Here is a 15,220-nt window from a genome sequence, read left to right on the forward strand (position 1 = left end):
CAATTTAGTCGAATTCTAATAGGATAGGCGAGAAGAGAATTGAAACCAAGAAAAAAATATGGAAAAAAGGGCAGAGAATAAAATGTTATTGAACCAGCTGATCTGATGACGTGGGTCGTTGACGCTTTAACAGCACAAGGTCGGCAATGTAATTGCTGAGATGAGCGGTGTTAAATTGTACTCATCTATCTGATCAATAAAATACTTCCTTCTTTTTTGAACTAGTTTCCTTTTTAGACTGTTTTAAAAAAATATCCTTTTTTTTTAATAATAATTAAACTTTGATTTTTCAAATGGCATGTTTAAGGCCATAAGATTAAAGAACATTTTGGTATATTTGATATGATTTTAATTTATAATCATAAGATTAAAAAATTTTCTTCTATTTTTTAAAATTCTTATCAAATTAAACTAGGTCATTCTTTCTGAAACGGATGGTGTAACCTTTTCTTGCCTCATCTTAAAGATAATAGTAAGACTTACCATCTTTCACAATTGTCAGTCAGTTGAATCGGTTGTATCTCAAGGTGGATGTATTTCTAGTACACCAGTTTTTTTTTTTTTTTCCAGTAAGACAAAGGTTAAGCTGATTCTTGACTATAGTATGCTAAATTCATATCTATAACAATTCATTTATCGTTATTATTATTCATTGTACATAATTCGTTGCATCCTGTAGGAACTCTAATATGCATGCACCAATTCATAAGTTTACAATCGACCAACATAGACACTTCCCCATAATTCCATTGTAGTACCATCACCTAACAAATTGGATGACAAAGGGCCTGTTTGGATGAGTTTATAAAAATAACGTATAAGTCAAAAGCTAAAAGTCATAAGTAGAGAGTACCCTACTTTTGACTTTTGATTTATTTTAAATCTATTTTGACCTAAATGTGAGTACTTAAAAAATAATTTTTAATCTTTTCAAACACCTCCATGTTTATAGTTTTGAGTTTATGTCTTTTGCCGTTGTACAAATATGTTAATGTAAAAGCTAATTGTAGTTAAATGTTTAACCAATCATGAGTTGGTAACTTCAGAAGTATAGTGAATAACCTAATGGAATAGCTCAAATTACATTAAGTGTGTAAAAATGGTTTCATGCCATTAATCATATTCAATACAAAGAAATTAAGATAACTTAATGAAACTTATATAGGAGTATACTAAATTGGATGGTAGTTGAAGGTAATTTCCAAAAGTAGAAGGGGAGTTGTGCAATTAAAGAATAGGAGATGTGAATGTAATGGGAAAAGGGTTAAAAATGCCCTTAACGTATCTCAAATGGTTCAAAAATGCCTTTCTTCCACCTTTTGGTTTAAAAATGTCCTCAACATTTTTTTAAGATTTAAAACTTCCCTTTATTAACAACACAGTGACATGGCAATTGTGACATGGATTTTCTTTACCTATTTCAAAATATATGACCCACTTAGTTAGAAACCCATTTCAAATCTGACCCGATATGCCCAATCAATTTTGAGTCTTTTGTTCCCATTTATCCTAACTCTCTTCTTTCTTCCTTGAGTTCCTACCTCCTTCAATTTATCTTCTTTTTCCATTTCTCGATTAATTTCAAGAAGAAAAAAAAGGAAGAACTACAAATAATAAGGTAGCTAAATCTTGAATTTGTTCCTTGCTGACATTGAAACGTTCTTCTATGCTACATCTAATGCCCATGAATCCACCCCCCAAATTCACAATTGCTTCTAACTCGAAATCATGAACATTATCAAATAATTCATCTGTTCCCAACACGGTCACATCCCCTGCTATCACTGCAACACTGATTTCCTCAGCTATATTCGGATCATCAGAAGTACTTCCATTCCCCAATTAAAAAGGACAATTGAACCTTGATTGCTGAACTTTTGATTTATACACAATTATCCCCTCTCTGATCACTACAAACCCACTATCTCCGACGTTAACAGCGTGCAATGTGTCATCGAAAAGAGACAAAATACAAGCAGTAGAAGAACCCTTCGCCTTTGTATTCAAAAGAGCTTCATTAAGAACTTTCATCAAATCCATAGTAGTAATACTACTACTACTACTACTACTCTGCTTCTGAATTGCCAATTCAACGTTTTTCATCAATTCCCTTGAATACACACCTGAATCGATACCCTTTTTCGTCCACCTACCAATATCATCAGTAACACCGATCGCCTGTTTGTTTGCACAAATAAAGCTTGCGTCTTCACCTAATGGCTTTTCTGCGTTCAATTTCGGAATGTAAGACGACCCAACAACCATGATTGTTCTTCCGGTGACTCCAACGTCGGACTTGTCTTTACTATCAACCTCTTCAGGAATGAATGTCTGAATCGGCTTAATATCTTCATCCATAAAGTCGTATGCCGAAGTCAATTCCTCCGGGAATAGCAAGAATTGAAGTTGTTCATCATCATTGCCGGCGATGATGTCAAATTCCAATTCATCTGTGAGTCGGCGTCTCTTCGGAGGTTAATATGAAACGGGTTTTTTGGGTGGGTTTGAGTTTTTATAGCATACATGGGTCGGGTTGTTGGGTTGGATTTTAAAATTTAGGTGGACCAATAAGATGAAGCTATTTGGCTAATTAAATGACTCATCATTTATCATGTTAGTGGGCTGTTAATAAAGGGCAATTTTAAACCTTAAGCAAACGTTAAGAACATTTTTAAACCAAAAAATGAAAGAAGGGCATTTTTGAACCATTTGAAATAGTTAAGGGCATTTTAAACACTTTTCCCGAATGTAATTGATCAAAACATTAGCTCCACAACCGATGCCCGAAAGCTCCGATCTCTTTGCTTCTCAAGACGGGAACTACTGAACTGAGAGAAGATTAGAAGAAGATATAGGGAAGATGTTCAGGAGAAGATTTTTGTCGTTTCCGCTGGTAATTGGCGCAGTTATGTAAGTTCCTTATTACCATTCCTCCATACTAGTGTTGCTCAAGATTAACATATGATATGCTTCAGTATGGATTCATTACTGACCTATCGCGGTCCCCAAACGGCAAAGAGGAAAACCAGAAAAGAAACCCATTATACTGTTTGATCTAGGTTTTAAAAAAAATTAATCATGAATTGGAGCAAAGGTGTTTGAAGAAATGCCTAAATGAACCGCCCTCTTCCCCTCTCCTAAGTTATTAATTGAAGAGGAATTGATCAAAGTAATGTAGTAATAATGTTTTCATTTAGCGCGAGATAGACTAGAAGTTCCCGTTAACCTAATGATTAAGAGAATGAAATTTCTCTGGTTGGTCCTTCAATTGTTTATGTTCTGTTATTATGGTATAGGTTCAAGTCTCAAAAACTGTAGAGACCATCCTTGACTTGTCCTAAATCTAGCTTGCTGTTTGTTTTCTCTTGATTTCTGTGGTTCCTATTGTTCTCCATCAATGAGGTCTCTGTTTAAGCTTGTTCGAAATTTTGGACTTCCTGAAGATACTACAATTTGATAGGCAACTCTGTGTGCACAATCTACCCTGTATAGCAACTAAAACTGAGCCTAAAACCTCAGTGATATATCTAAGCACTTTTGGGGATCAATATTGATCCGACTACCAATTTTTTCCTCAGGAAAGTAAGGAGTATGTGACAATCCATTAGATCTAGCTCCTCCTTCCATACATGCAGATGGCCACAGCCAGTGGATCAATGGATTTCCTTTGACCATAGGCTGAAAGTGAGTGGGAGAACATCCTCGATCTCAAGCTACCCACCAACAAAATAGAGAGATAAAAAGACAAAAAGTAAAAAAAGGACCTATTTTCCTTCTCTCATTTACCCTTTTGTCTTCCTAGCTTCTGCTATATGTACCTTTTGACATGTTTCTGCTGCTATGGTTGTCAGACAATGCAATGATGCACCTTTTGTTATATTTGGTGTATGGTTGCGAAGTATGCATTTTTTGTGCCATCCCTGGTGCATTTACTTCTGTGCATTTTGACAAGCTAGAGATAGAGAAGGGGTTTATCAAAGAAAAATTTAGAAGAATCATTAATAGGCGCTGCCTGTGCTCTTCACAGTTCACAGGTTGGAGCTGCCACATCCTTAGTACTGCTTTGTGAATCTTCGTCACCTACTCAGAGATAAGTAAAAGCGTATTTGCCATTGTTCCATCTATTTTATTTTCTTTTATAAGGGTTCCATCTAACTATTAGATAGAACATAGGCAGGACTTTCAATGTGTTTTGGATGGGGTTATCTCTGAGTGTGTGTGTTATGGCACATGCATGCAGGTAGGAGGGGGTCGGGTTGCTTAGTTTGGAACAGTGGTTTGTTAACTTAGGTTCAGGTGAAATATTAAAAGGCAGATGGATTCCTCTTTTCTTCAAGGGAAGAGTAGGAAAATCTGCTTTCACATAACACTCAAAGTGTATAATCCCAGTAGTATTTTCGCTCTTTTCTGTTGAACTATCAATGAACATTACTCTAAGAAAGCCAAGCTGCTCGTATGCTCAACCTGAATAGAGATCCTTTAATTTGTCAAACACCGTGTTTCATTTTCCTCTTTTTCTTTGCCAACATTTTGATTGTGAGTTGCCTTGTTAAAGAGAAGGCTGTCTAATGTTTCTTAAGAGCTATTGCTGCCTCTTTTAGCCCTTCAAGATACTTAAGAGTGCATTTGTAGTACTCTCTTGTAGCACTAACAAATAACTGCTGCATATGCCCTTTCTATTCCTCTTCTTCCTGTTAAGTAATTGCTTTACTGGTACTTCTTATCATTCTGATCTCTTGAAAATATTGCTAGCCTGCCTTTTCTTCAATCATTACCTTTGATAAACTTGGCACCTTTCTTCAGCTTGGTGTTTGTGAGGCATGATTAACTTAATTAATTAAAAATTACTATGCAGATGAACAGAATGTGTATGCGCTGAATTTGTTGGAACCTAAGTTAAATCTCTAGAGTATATAGTTCATAGTAGAAGTAACAATTATGGGAGATTAGATATATTGTATTTTTCCAGTATACCAGCTTCATGTCTTTCTTGACCAGAGCAGTTGCTGACATGGCGTTCACATCTGCATGTTTATTCTCTACAGTTCAGAAGTTACGACTTACATCATTCTAGACCTCAGTCAATAATTAATACGTATACTAGCATTGTGTTTTTATTTCCATTTGCTTGATCTTTTACTTGGCCAATCTGTAGAATTGGAGTTGTATCTGGGAAAGCTATTTTTGCACAACCACTTGATGAATATTGGAAGAAGAAACTTCAGGAGAAACCAGCCGCAAAAGAAAATGATTTAAGCACCTCATAGAACGGATCAGATACATATCTGTGCCTAAAATCATGCTTGTGTTTTTCTGTTGGCAGTTACTCTTTAGAAATGCCTTCTGCAGACGCATCCTCATCCAAATAGATTACGCCATGATGATTTGGAAATTTCATCCTTCAGTTGCTTGTATGAGATTTCCCATTAAAATTATCTGATTTTTTTCTTGTTGAAAATAGACACGCAAAAGCAACCACTGTGGCATTGTGGTTCAGGAGAAATATTATATGTCAATTGGAATAAAATTGTGCCCATGTTACTTTACGTCTCTTATTTTTTCTTTTCCCTTCCTCTGCTTACTGCATCTTACTTGGAACCAAGAAAGTCATCCTCTTTGAAGTACTTGGATTAAGAATTTGTGATCAGAATCAAAATTAATCATTTAGAAAGCATGGTCGTTACTGAATGTAATATCATGAAACATAATTTGTTCCTCTTTAATTTGGAAGGATCTCTACTTGGCACAAGTATGCGTCCGTTTCTTGGTTCTGTTATCCAATGGCTTGGCGGATGCAGATGGAATAAATTTTTTAGAACATTAGCGCTGAGCGCCTGAATTGACAATTACGAACTTATGCTGAAATGCGTGTCAAAATCACATTTTTTCTAGGAAGGCCACCAATACGTAGAGTTTGCTTCAAACGTATCTCATTCATCAATATTGAGGTAGATCAACATTTTTGCAGCCTACTTAGTTGCTTTTGGTGCAACCATGAAGCTGTGGGTCTAAAATGGCGGGATTATCAACTATTTGAGTGGTTCCTATTCGCTAAATGTGTTCTTTTAAAAGAAATTCAGCACCTCGTAAGACTGATTTTGCCAATTATCCTGTTGACAATGGAACATGCCATTATCAGAAGCTATTCTGGTATTCCTTTTTACTAGTATATAAATTCTTACCACTGGCTCATACAACAAATGCCCTTACTAAACACCTGACTCGAGTTCAAGAACTTCAACTGTTGATCATTGATTACATAGCTTTTAATATTTTCTTTATTTACTAGAACTATGATCACCTCAACTGAATGAAGAAAAGCAAAAGAACCGTTGCCAGGAGACACAGAAAAATTACAGCCATAATTACATTCACTTTGACAAACTTGAATTGAAATACAAACAATCAACAAGAACAGACAAATCATATACAGTTGTGTACTATCCAAGATTCCCTTGGGAAAAGAATGTAATACTCTAGGAAGCTTAACAAATAAAAAGTTATCTTCCCCAGATTCTATTCGAAACTTCCTAATTTGGAACCAAGATCCAAGGACCATTAAGTATGTGCAAACACAAAGCGAGGCATACACTAACAGCAGTAGAAGATTTCCCACTCACATACCTGCAAGCTTCACTACTCCTATCAACCACTTCCTCTTGTATAACATCTACACTTCTTCTCAGAGTCACAACTTCCTCCTGGACGACATCTATGCTTTTTCGCACACACTCGTACAACTTTTCCAGCAGAAACTCCAAGAAAGATCTAACACTCTCAAAGGTGACTCTCCCAGTCAAATCAAGAATAAACCTCCTATTTCTTGGCACTGCCAATGTAGAAGATACTTTATTGGTCCACCCGGTGTACATGTTCTCGTCTTCGTCCAAAAATTTCTTTGCTTTGAAACTAAGTGGCAAAGAAGAATACATTTCCGAAGTTGTATCCATATCACTATTTGTCAAAACTTGATGAGAAGTTTTAACAAAAGTTCCAATGGCACCACTACATATGGCTACTAACATATCTCTCATTTTGGTTTCATGCTTGGGATTAGTCAACCCAGAAAAGATTTCATTGTAGGTGTTGATGTTCATTGTTCTGTCAAGATAAACAGCAACTGCAGTGCTCACAAACAATTGTATACAATTTCCTATAAGTTCTCTGCACTTGTCCTGGCATAGAACATCAGCCCATCCTGGAACAGAGTGTTCAATATCAGAATCAGTAGCATTGCCTTTTTTGTCCGAACAATAAGCAAGAACCAAATTCCTCGCGAAGCTCCCAACAATTACAGAAGCAAAACCAGACCCTGCATCAGTAAACAGTTTATCTAAGACCTGGTCAAAAAGCCCAGAATTTGCAGCCCCAGAAACACCATTTTCCGCAGTTTCTTGCTGGTAGCCTCGCACAACTCCTACGGTCAACGCACTAGTGACCTTAACAATAGATTGTGAAAACTCATCTGATTTAGTAATCTTAGAAATCTGTTTCAAACTTCTAGGAATTTGATCAGAGTTAGAGGAAATGAATTCCTTCAGATCTTTCGAAACAATCCCAATTACATCAGCAGAATCAGCCACCATCTCAGCTAAAGAAACAAAAGCACTTATAAGCTTCAAAAATCTTTTCCTCTTTCTAAACATAGAGGGCGAGTAATAAGCCCTATAAGCGCCATAACCAGTAACACCAAGAGCTCCTAAAGCAACAACCCAGTTCCTATTTCTCCGAGTATAATCCAAACCCTTCCTTAATATCTTTAAATCCGCATAATTCAAAGCCATAAATCTCCAAAAATATGGGATTCTGGACTTTAATTCTCAAAAGGGGTTTTAGAAAATATTCAATACATCCAAAATTCAGGCAATTTGCTTATAGAGTTAAGGTGGAAAGATGTATACCAACTTGAAAATGCTCAAGGCTGACGTAGAATCAGTTTTTGACTATCTAGATTCTGGTGCAGTTGGGCATCGGCAACAGAGAAAAAAGGAGAAGAAAAAATGGGGAAACAAAAAAATAGAAGCTGATCCACTATAGAAATACTGTATAAATTATGAATAGTAAACTGATAAGAGCGACTTAAAATTGGACAGCTTTAACTAGGCCTACTCAATTTCAGCTTTCACGCTAGGTCGTTGTTGTCTGCATTTATTTATTTATTGTTATTTCATAGATATTTTTATTTTTTATATAATATGATTGAATGATAATTGTGTGGGGCTAAATGGATATGGATATAACTTCGTATAAGGAGAATTCTGGAAATTAATAAGTTAGGTATTCTGTTAAATGCAAGAAAAATGGTATTGGAAAGGATATAGATGATGGAAGTTTATGGACCGGACCCACTGTTATCTTTAGAGATGGTCCACAGTCAAAAAGCGGTGTACATAATTAGCTAGTACTACTAACTTTGATGACCTGGCTTTGTCTTCTCTTGCCAAGTGCTTGCAACCAACTGGCTCCTCGTGGCCCGAGTATCTATTATTTCCTCCGTTTCAATTTGTTATTTTTGTTACTAAAAACTCCATATACTTTTTCTAAAGTAAGGTAAGGGTGTTCAAAGCTTATAGGTCTTATTCGATTTTGTGATAGCATTTGAACGACAACTTTTTTAAAAATTAACAAAAACATATCGTTATTTATGCTTCATGTTGAGCTTGACAAATTGAAGTTTATGCAAATCAGAGTCGTATATTTATCTTTTTGATTATTAAAACTGATCAGGTAAGCTTGAAACATGTGTTAATTTAAGATTAATCTTTAATTTTTGCTCTTTAGCAATCAAATTTATGCCTAGTGGGATTTAAGTTTTTTTTACTCAAATCGTATATGATATAACTTGTGGGATATCTTCTGCTATGAAAATATAAATGTATACCTCAAAAATAATATTACTCTTTGGAACATAAATTTAAGATCAGCAAAAAGTGCAAATGACCTGTATAAGATTGTTTGCCTAGCCGATGCAGGCCTGGGTTACCCAACAGAAATATAGATAATTAGGACCAAAGAAGTCCAATTCACAACTAAAGGAATTGGATTATGTTTGGCAATTGCCTTCAAAAAGTCTGGGAAAAGCCCAACAACAATCATACGTATAGAAGAAGTATAAATCCGTTTGATATTTAGAATAAATTATCCTGTTATTATGGTCCTAGAATTATATTTATCCCCTTTAGGAGATGGATAATCATGATTAATTATGGAATTAAATTTATATTACGTTTAATAGATGATATCTCAAATTTAATTCTGAGATATACCATCTTATGTGAGATATCAAAAACCTTAATTAGATGAATTTTTCTAAAGTTGAAAGATTCTCTCATATAATAACACGTACTAGCTCCTTCAAAATGCATGGATGAAAAATAGTAATTACGCTAATGTGATTAATTATGATACAAAAGAAAGATATCAATCACCATACATACATGATATACATAAGACTAAAGACGTATTCCGTTTTGATATAAGAGATTTAAAGCCAATAAAAACGACAAGTCTACAACCGAACTTCTTTTCATTATAACAGTACGTACCTTGCAACTTATTTCAGATGTGAACCCATACCATCTCGGAGGAAAGATGATTTATTAGAAATAGAATGCTCTGATTCGGTTTGCTTCCATAGAGCTCGTCGCATTACATTGTTTAATGTTGATTTAAAAGTGTATAAGAGCAAATTTACACATTACATGTTTAAAAAATAGCAACTACAAAAAAACACACGCTCGGAATACATAATTAATATGTGTTATATATTATTATTTTTGTTGAGTAATCGTTGAATACTCTCATAATCACATAAAACTTAACTGAACCCTTTCTTACTACAGGCCAGCTAAAACATAACGACAAGCCTCTAAATGAAGAGCATTTTGATTAGTAATTCAATTATAGCCAAGGTTTCGTCATTAGCTAGCTGATCATTTGATTTTCAGATTAGACAAATGTGAATGACGGCTTTTCACAATAATAATTGTTTTGTTTAATCAACTTATTAATCATTGTGTAGTAGTAATACTAAAAGGTTAATGAACTTTCGGAAAATATAATTGGCAAGACAGATTTTTGGCACGAAATGACATGAGCAACAAAAATCAGGTATTTTCGTAATTTTGGTGAAAAGTTAAAGGCATTTGGGTAAATTCATTTATTTTGTGTATCTAAACTACCCTCAAAAGTAAACTTTATTTTGCCAGGTGGAAATCGGGTCCCACTAAAAAGAAGAAGCTAAAAGGCTCCATTTCTTTATTATTTTTCTTCAATTCCATATCTTCTTCTTCTTTTCCGTTTCTTTTTGTAATTTTATTATTTTTCGTATTAATTAGTTTATTTGTCAAATGCTGAAATTTAATTATTTTTAGTAGAATTAGCCGTGATTTAGTTTGAATAATTTTTTTATTAAATAAATTAATTTGATTTTTGAAATGTTGAAATTAAGTCAAATTAATTAAGTCGATTTTTTTATCACTTTATTTTTATTTATTTTTTCTATTTGGTTTTGGTCGATAATTTGATTTTTCAAACGTTGAAATTAAGTCAAATTAATTAAGTCAATTTTTTATCACTTTAATTTTTTTATTTATTTTTCTATTTGGTTTTGGTCGATTAGAATATATATGATAATGTAAGAAATTGATCTAATTATATATAGGATCCTTCAAAAAATGTATGCATTATCTAAGAATTTAATTATTTCTAAGAAATATGATAAATTCGTTCCAACAATTTTTATTTTTTTTACAAAAAGTTAAAAATTTAGTTGTGATATACTATGTCTTGATGATGCTTGATTTAAATAAAAATAATCAATTAAAAAGACATAAGTTATTTTGAACATGAGAATTCATTCTTGACATTCTTAAAATAAAAATATAAATTAAAATACGAAGTAAATGCAAATAACTTGATTGTTATAAAGAGAAATACATGAATAGAACAAAGAATTAAAAAAAATATATATTTATAACATTTTTTTAATTTAAATTTTTTTTATATATGATGAAAAAAGTTATATTAAAAAATCAATGTATAATCTTTTATAAACAAACACAAAACAAAATATCTAAATTCTCATATTTCGAATATATCATTCTATAAAATACGTATAGAAAAATAAAAGGTTCAAGAAATTAATAGGCAAAATTTTACGATTTTTTTATTTGTAATTTCATTACCTTCAATTTCTTCCATTTCATTCAAAAATTAATTCGAAATTTTCTCTCCACATTTACTTTATTTTTTCTCTCAAATAAATAATACCGTAAAATATGCATATTAGACATTTTGGGCAAGTCTTAAAAATTCTTTATAACTCTGACAAATGAAGTAACGTAGAGGAGGAAAAAAGAAAGTCGAAGGAATTTTTTTTAAAATGAATGAAAAAGAGTAAGAAGATGAAAGAAAATAAAATAGTTAGGGTATGGATCCCATTTGTACATTTGGCGGTCAACAAAAGCCTCATACAAGTGATTTTCTTTTTTGGAGGGAAATACAAGTGGTTTTGAAGGCAAAGGAATATTTTCGTCATTTACTCGTGTCTTGACAATTTGTGCCAAAATTCTATCTTGTCAATTAGCACTACTCGTAAAGTTAATTAGTAGGTGACGTGATGCAACTACAGTCCTTGTGTTATTTTTTTATTAAGAGCCGGGAAAAAAGGATCACATGACCCATAACTATAAAAGAAAGAAGTTCGCGGCTACAATTTATGCTTGGCAGCTACGAATTGACACCTACGACCTGAGCCGCCGCGGTTGATCTATAAGTTTGCCACGCCATATTTGACTCTACTCGTGCCGTGTCACATATGTCTCCCCAGCTTTACCTTCTTTTTTTTTCATGTATTTCCTAATTCCTTCGCTCTTACTCTTATGAAAATAAAATAATGATAATAATGTATATGCATATCGGTTTCAATTCGTGAATTATTTTATAAAAATTTGGAAGAAAAAATAGAATTTTAAATTTGTCATAATATTTATATAGTAGTAATAATTTTTTTGAAATTTACAATTTTAAACCTGTCTTAATATTTATAATGATATAAAAACTTTTTACTTCAAAGTTAATAATATTAGATAGAGGTCATTCTTTTTACATACGTAGAGACATGTGATATTAAATATATGAGATTATAACATCTATAAAATTGTAAAAACTTTTTATTAAGAATAATATTAAAAAAAATTAATCGCATAATTTCAATAATTAGAAAAGGAATATGATGTTTTTAAAACCGACTAAGAAAATTAGGTTTACCTCTATATATTATATTAAAAGCATGAAGGTCCTTAATAATGTTGTTTAAATTTTTTGTCCTTCATTTGAAAGATCCGCTTCACACAGAACCGTCTTTTGAAATAAAATACTCGATCCAAAAAAAAATAGTAAATTTTTTTCAAAAATAATAAGCAAAAAAAATAAAATTAAAACGTCCAACAATAATTGTCAATAATTGTGGGATGATAACAAATATATTCGGTGATAGTAGTTGGAGATGGCTTATCGTCGTGGCAGTCATACACTAATAGTGATAAAGAATGAAATTGTTGTGATCGTACTTGACAGTAATAATGCTAGTGATTATGTTAGATGTTGGTAATAGTAATGGTATTGATGGTGGTACTAGTTTACTATGATGATTGGTGTAATGGTGAAGAAAATGTCTTATTAATAACGACAGTGATAATTTTGATAGCAGAGATGATTTATCGTTATTATTAATAGTGATAATTATACAATGATTAAATCGTTGATGATAACTGTGAGCAGGAGTAATTTCCCTAGATAGTCACCCATGTTTGGGAAATTACTTAGGAATATCACCTATGTTTATTTTAGGACTATAATATATCACCCAACTTTGCCTATTTTCCTCAAAATATACTTGACACAAAAATACATTATATCTCTCCTACTAGGATGCCATGTCACATTTTTTAATTTATTAATTTATTAATTCTTTAAATGACAGCTTGTTTAATGTATCTATAAGAGAGCATTAATTCATTCTCTATGAAAATCTAGTTACTTCGATTTTATAGCGAAAATCTTTATCCTATGTTTCATTTACGAGTATTTGCCGTTATATCCATGCAAAAATTTAGTCTTGTTGTCGAGGAAAAAATTAAACGATTCACTTGAAGCTGATGAGGAAACAATAAATTTAGTTGGATATTTAGAGATAAACTAGATATTAGAAACATTGATTTTTACACAAATTATAAACATCCGTTGCTTGTTCATGGTAAAAAAATCAAAGGTTTCTTGTTCATGGTAAAAAAAGATTTTTACACAAACTATAAACATTTGTTCAAAGCTTAGGCAGATTCAAACAATAGAAATATCCGATTCAAAAACTAAATTTTAAGAAAATTACTCCAATATCATGTTAAGTATTCAAAATATTTCACAATTTACACTTCAAAAATAAAAGAATCAGAAGAAAACTTGAATTTTACCTCGTGGCGATTTCTTTGGTCATCAAAGGTATACATCGGCTCAGGAGACAGTTCCTAATGCAAATTCGTTAATTTATTCCTTGAAGAACCGGAGAAAGCCACATATTTTCTTGAAGAATCGGAGGAGCTCATATTAGATTTCCTTATGTATTTTTTTTTTATTGGGTATAATATATGGATTGTCTAATTTTTTTTAAAAAATTGTTAATAATAATAAAAAAGAAATAATATGACATGGCATCCTAGTAGGAAAGAGATAATGTATTTATTGTGTCAAAGTATATTTTGAGGAAAATAGGTAAAGTTGGGTGATATTATAGTCCTAAAACAAACATAAGTGATATTCCTAGATAATTTCCCAAATATGGGTGACTATCTAGGGAAATTACTTTGTGAGCAGAGTACTAATAATGATTTTATTTTATCAAAATCTTCTAATAATTTTTAATAAAATGTAACATTATATAAAAATTCTTAAGTAATATTTATAATATTCAAGTTATTACAAAAAAAAAAGAATTAAAAATATTGAAGTTAATAATATTGACCTGACAACACACGTGCAACGCACGAACTCTAAACAAGTATATTAAAATTCATGGGAATATTATATAAACAAATTCTTAAATTATGAAGTAGAATCAATGATGTGATTTTGTCATGGTAGTCGATGCTAATAGTTGCTATGGGAGAGGAGTGTTGACAACAATAGTTGTTAGTAATTGTGGGATGATGTTAAATATATTTGGCGATAGTAGTTGAAGATGATTTATCGTCATGGCGATTATACAAGAATGATGATATATTGATAATGAGATTGTTGTGATCGTAACTGACAGTAATAATGCTAGTGTTTGTGTTAGCTATTGGTAATAGTACGTAATGGTATTGATAGCAGTAATAGTTTACTATGATAATAACTATAATGGTGAAGGAAACGTGTTATGATAACAACAATGATAATTTTCATCGAAGAGATGAATTCACAAACTTTAAATTTAAATCTGTCATAATATTTATATAATTATAACTTTCTTTAAAATTGATGATTTTAAACACGTCGTTAAATTTATAAGGATATAAAAACTCTTCACTAAAAATAAAATGAAAAGTTATTTAAAGTTTTTAGATAGAGGTCTTTCTTTTTACATATGTAGAGATATGTGATATTAAATATGTTATTAACATCTATAAAATAGTAAAAAAAAAATTATTAGGAATAAAAAAAATTAAATCGCGTAATTTCAATAATTAGAAAAAGGGATATGATGTTTTTTAATAGACTTTTTAGAAAATTAGGTTTACATATATTAAAATTAATGGGGGTATTGTATCAACAAATTCTTAATTATAAAGTAGAATCAATGATGCGATTTTATCATGGTAACTGATAATAATAGTTGTTATGGGAGGTGGCAATTGCAATAGTTTTCGGTAATCATGTCCTGATGGCAAATATATTTGGTGATAATAGCTAGAGATGGTTTATCGTCGTGGGCTCGTGGTGATCATGTAATAATGGTGATTGATAATGAGATTATTGTGATCTTAACGTACACTAGTAATGCTAGTAAATGTGTTGGTTCTTGGAAATAGTAATGATATTGATAGCAGTATTAATTTACTATGATAATAACTATAATGGTGAAGGAAACGTGTTATAATAACGACAATGATAATTTTGATAGCAAAAATAATTTGTTGTTATTTCTAATAGTGATGATTATATAATGATGAAATAGTTGATG

At 31.9% G+C, this 15,220-nt stretch overlaps 1 protein-coding gene, 1 long non-coding RNA gene and 1 pseudogene across 2 annotated transcripts; 1 reads left to right on the plus strand and 2 right to left on the minus strand.

Moving 5' to 3' along the window:
• Nucleotides 1–1,581: 1,581 nt before the first annotated feature.
• On the minus strand, nt 1,582–2,475 carry LOC125822065 (probable protein phosphatase 2C 55; annotated as a pseudogene).
• Nucleotides 2,476–2,744: 269 nt separating this feature from the next.
• On the plus strand, nt 2,745–5,546 carry LOC125822317 (uncharacterized). Its single transcript, XR_007442641.1, has 2 exons — nt 2,745–2,910; nt 5,156–5,546. It is a non-coding gene; the product is annotated as an uncharacterized LOC125822317 (long non-coding RNA).
• An 811-nt stretch (nt 5,547–6,357) lies between these two features.
• LOC125822639 (protein PHLOEM PROTEIN 2-LIKE A10-like) lies at nt 6,358–8,120 on the minus strand. The gene has a single exon (XM_049502062.1). The coding sequence runs from the start codon at nt 7,782–7,784 to the stop codon at nt 6,531–6,533; it is 1,254 nt and encodes a 417-aa protein (XP_049358019.1). The 5' UTR covers nt 7,785–8,120; the 3' UTR covers nt 6,358–6,530.
• Nucleotides 8,121–15,220: the final 7,100 nt, after the last annotated feature.

The sequence above is a fragment of the Solanum verrucosum genome, unplaced genomic scaffold (genome assembly GCF_900185275.1).
Source record: "Solanum verrucosum unplaced genomic scaffold, falcon-dt-bn FXZP01000103.1, whole genome shotgun sequence".
NCBI classification, from domain to species: Eukaryota; Viridiplantae; Streptophyta; class Magnoliopsida; order Solanales; family Solanaceae; genus Solanum; species Solanum verrucosum.

Bases quoted from the DNA above. Each gene is read 5' to 3' on its own strand.
- LOC125822639 (XM_049502062.1), bottom strand. From the start codon at position 7,784: ATGGCTTTGAATTATGCGGATTTAAAGATATTAAGGAAGGGTTTGGAT.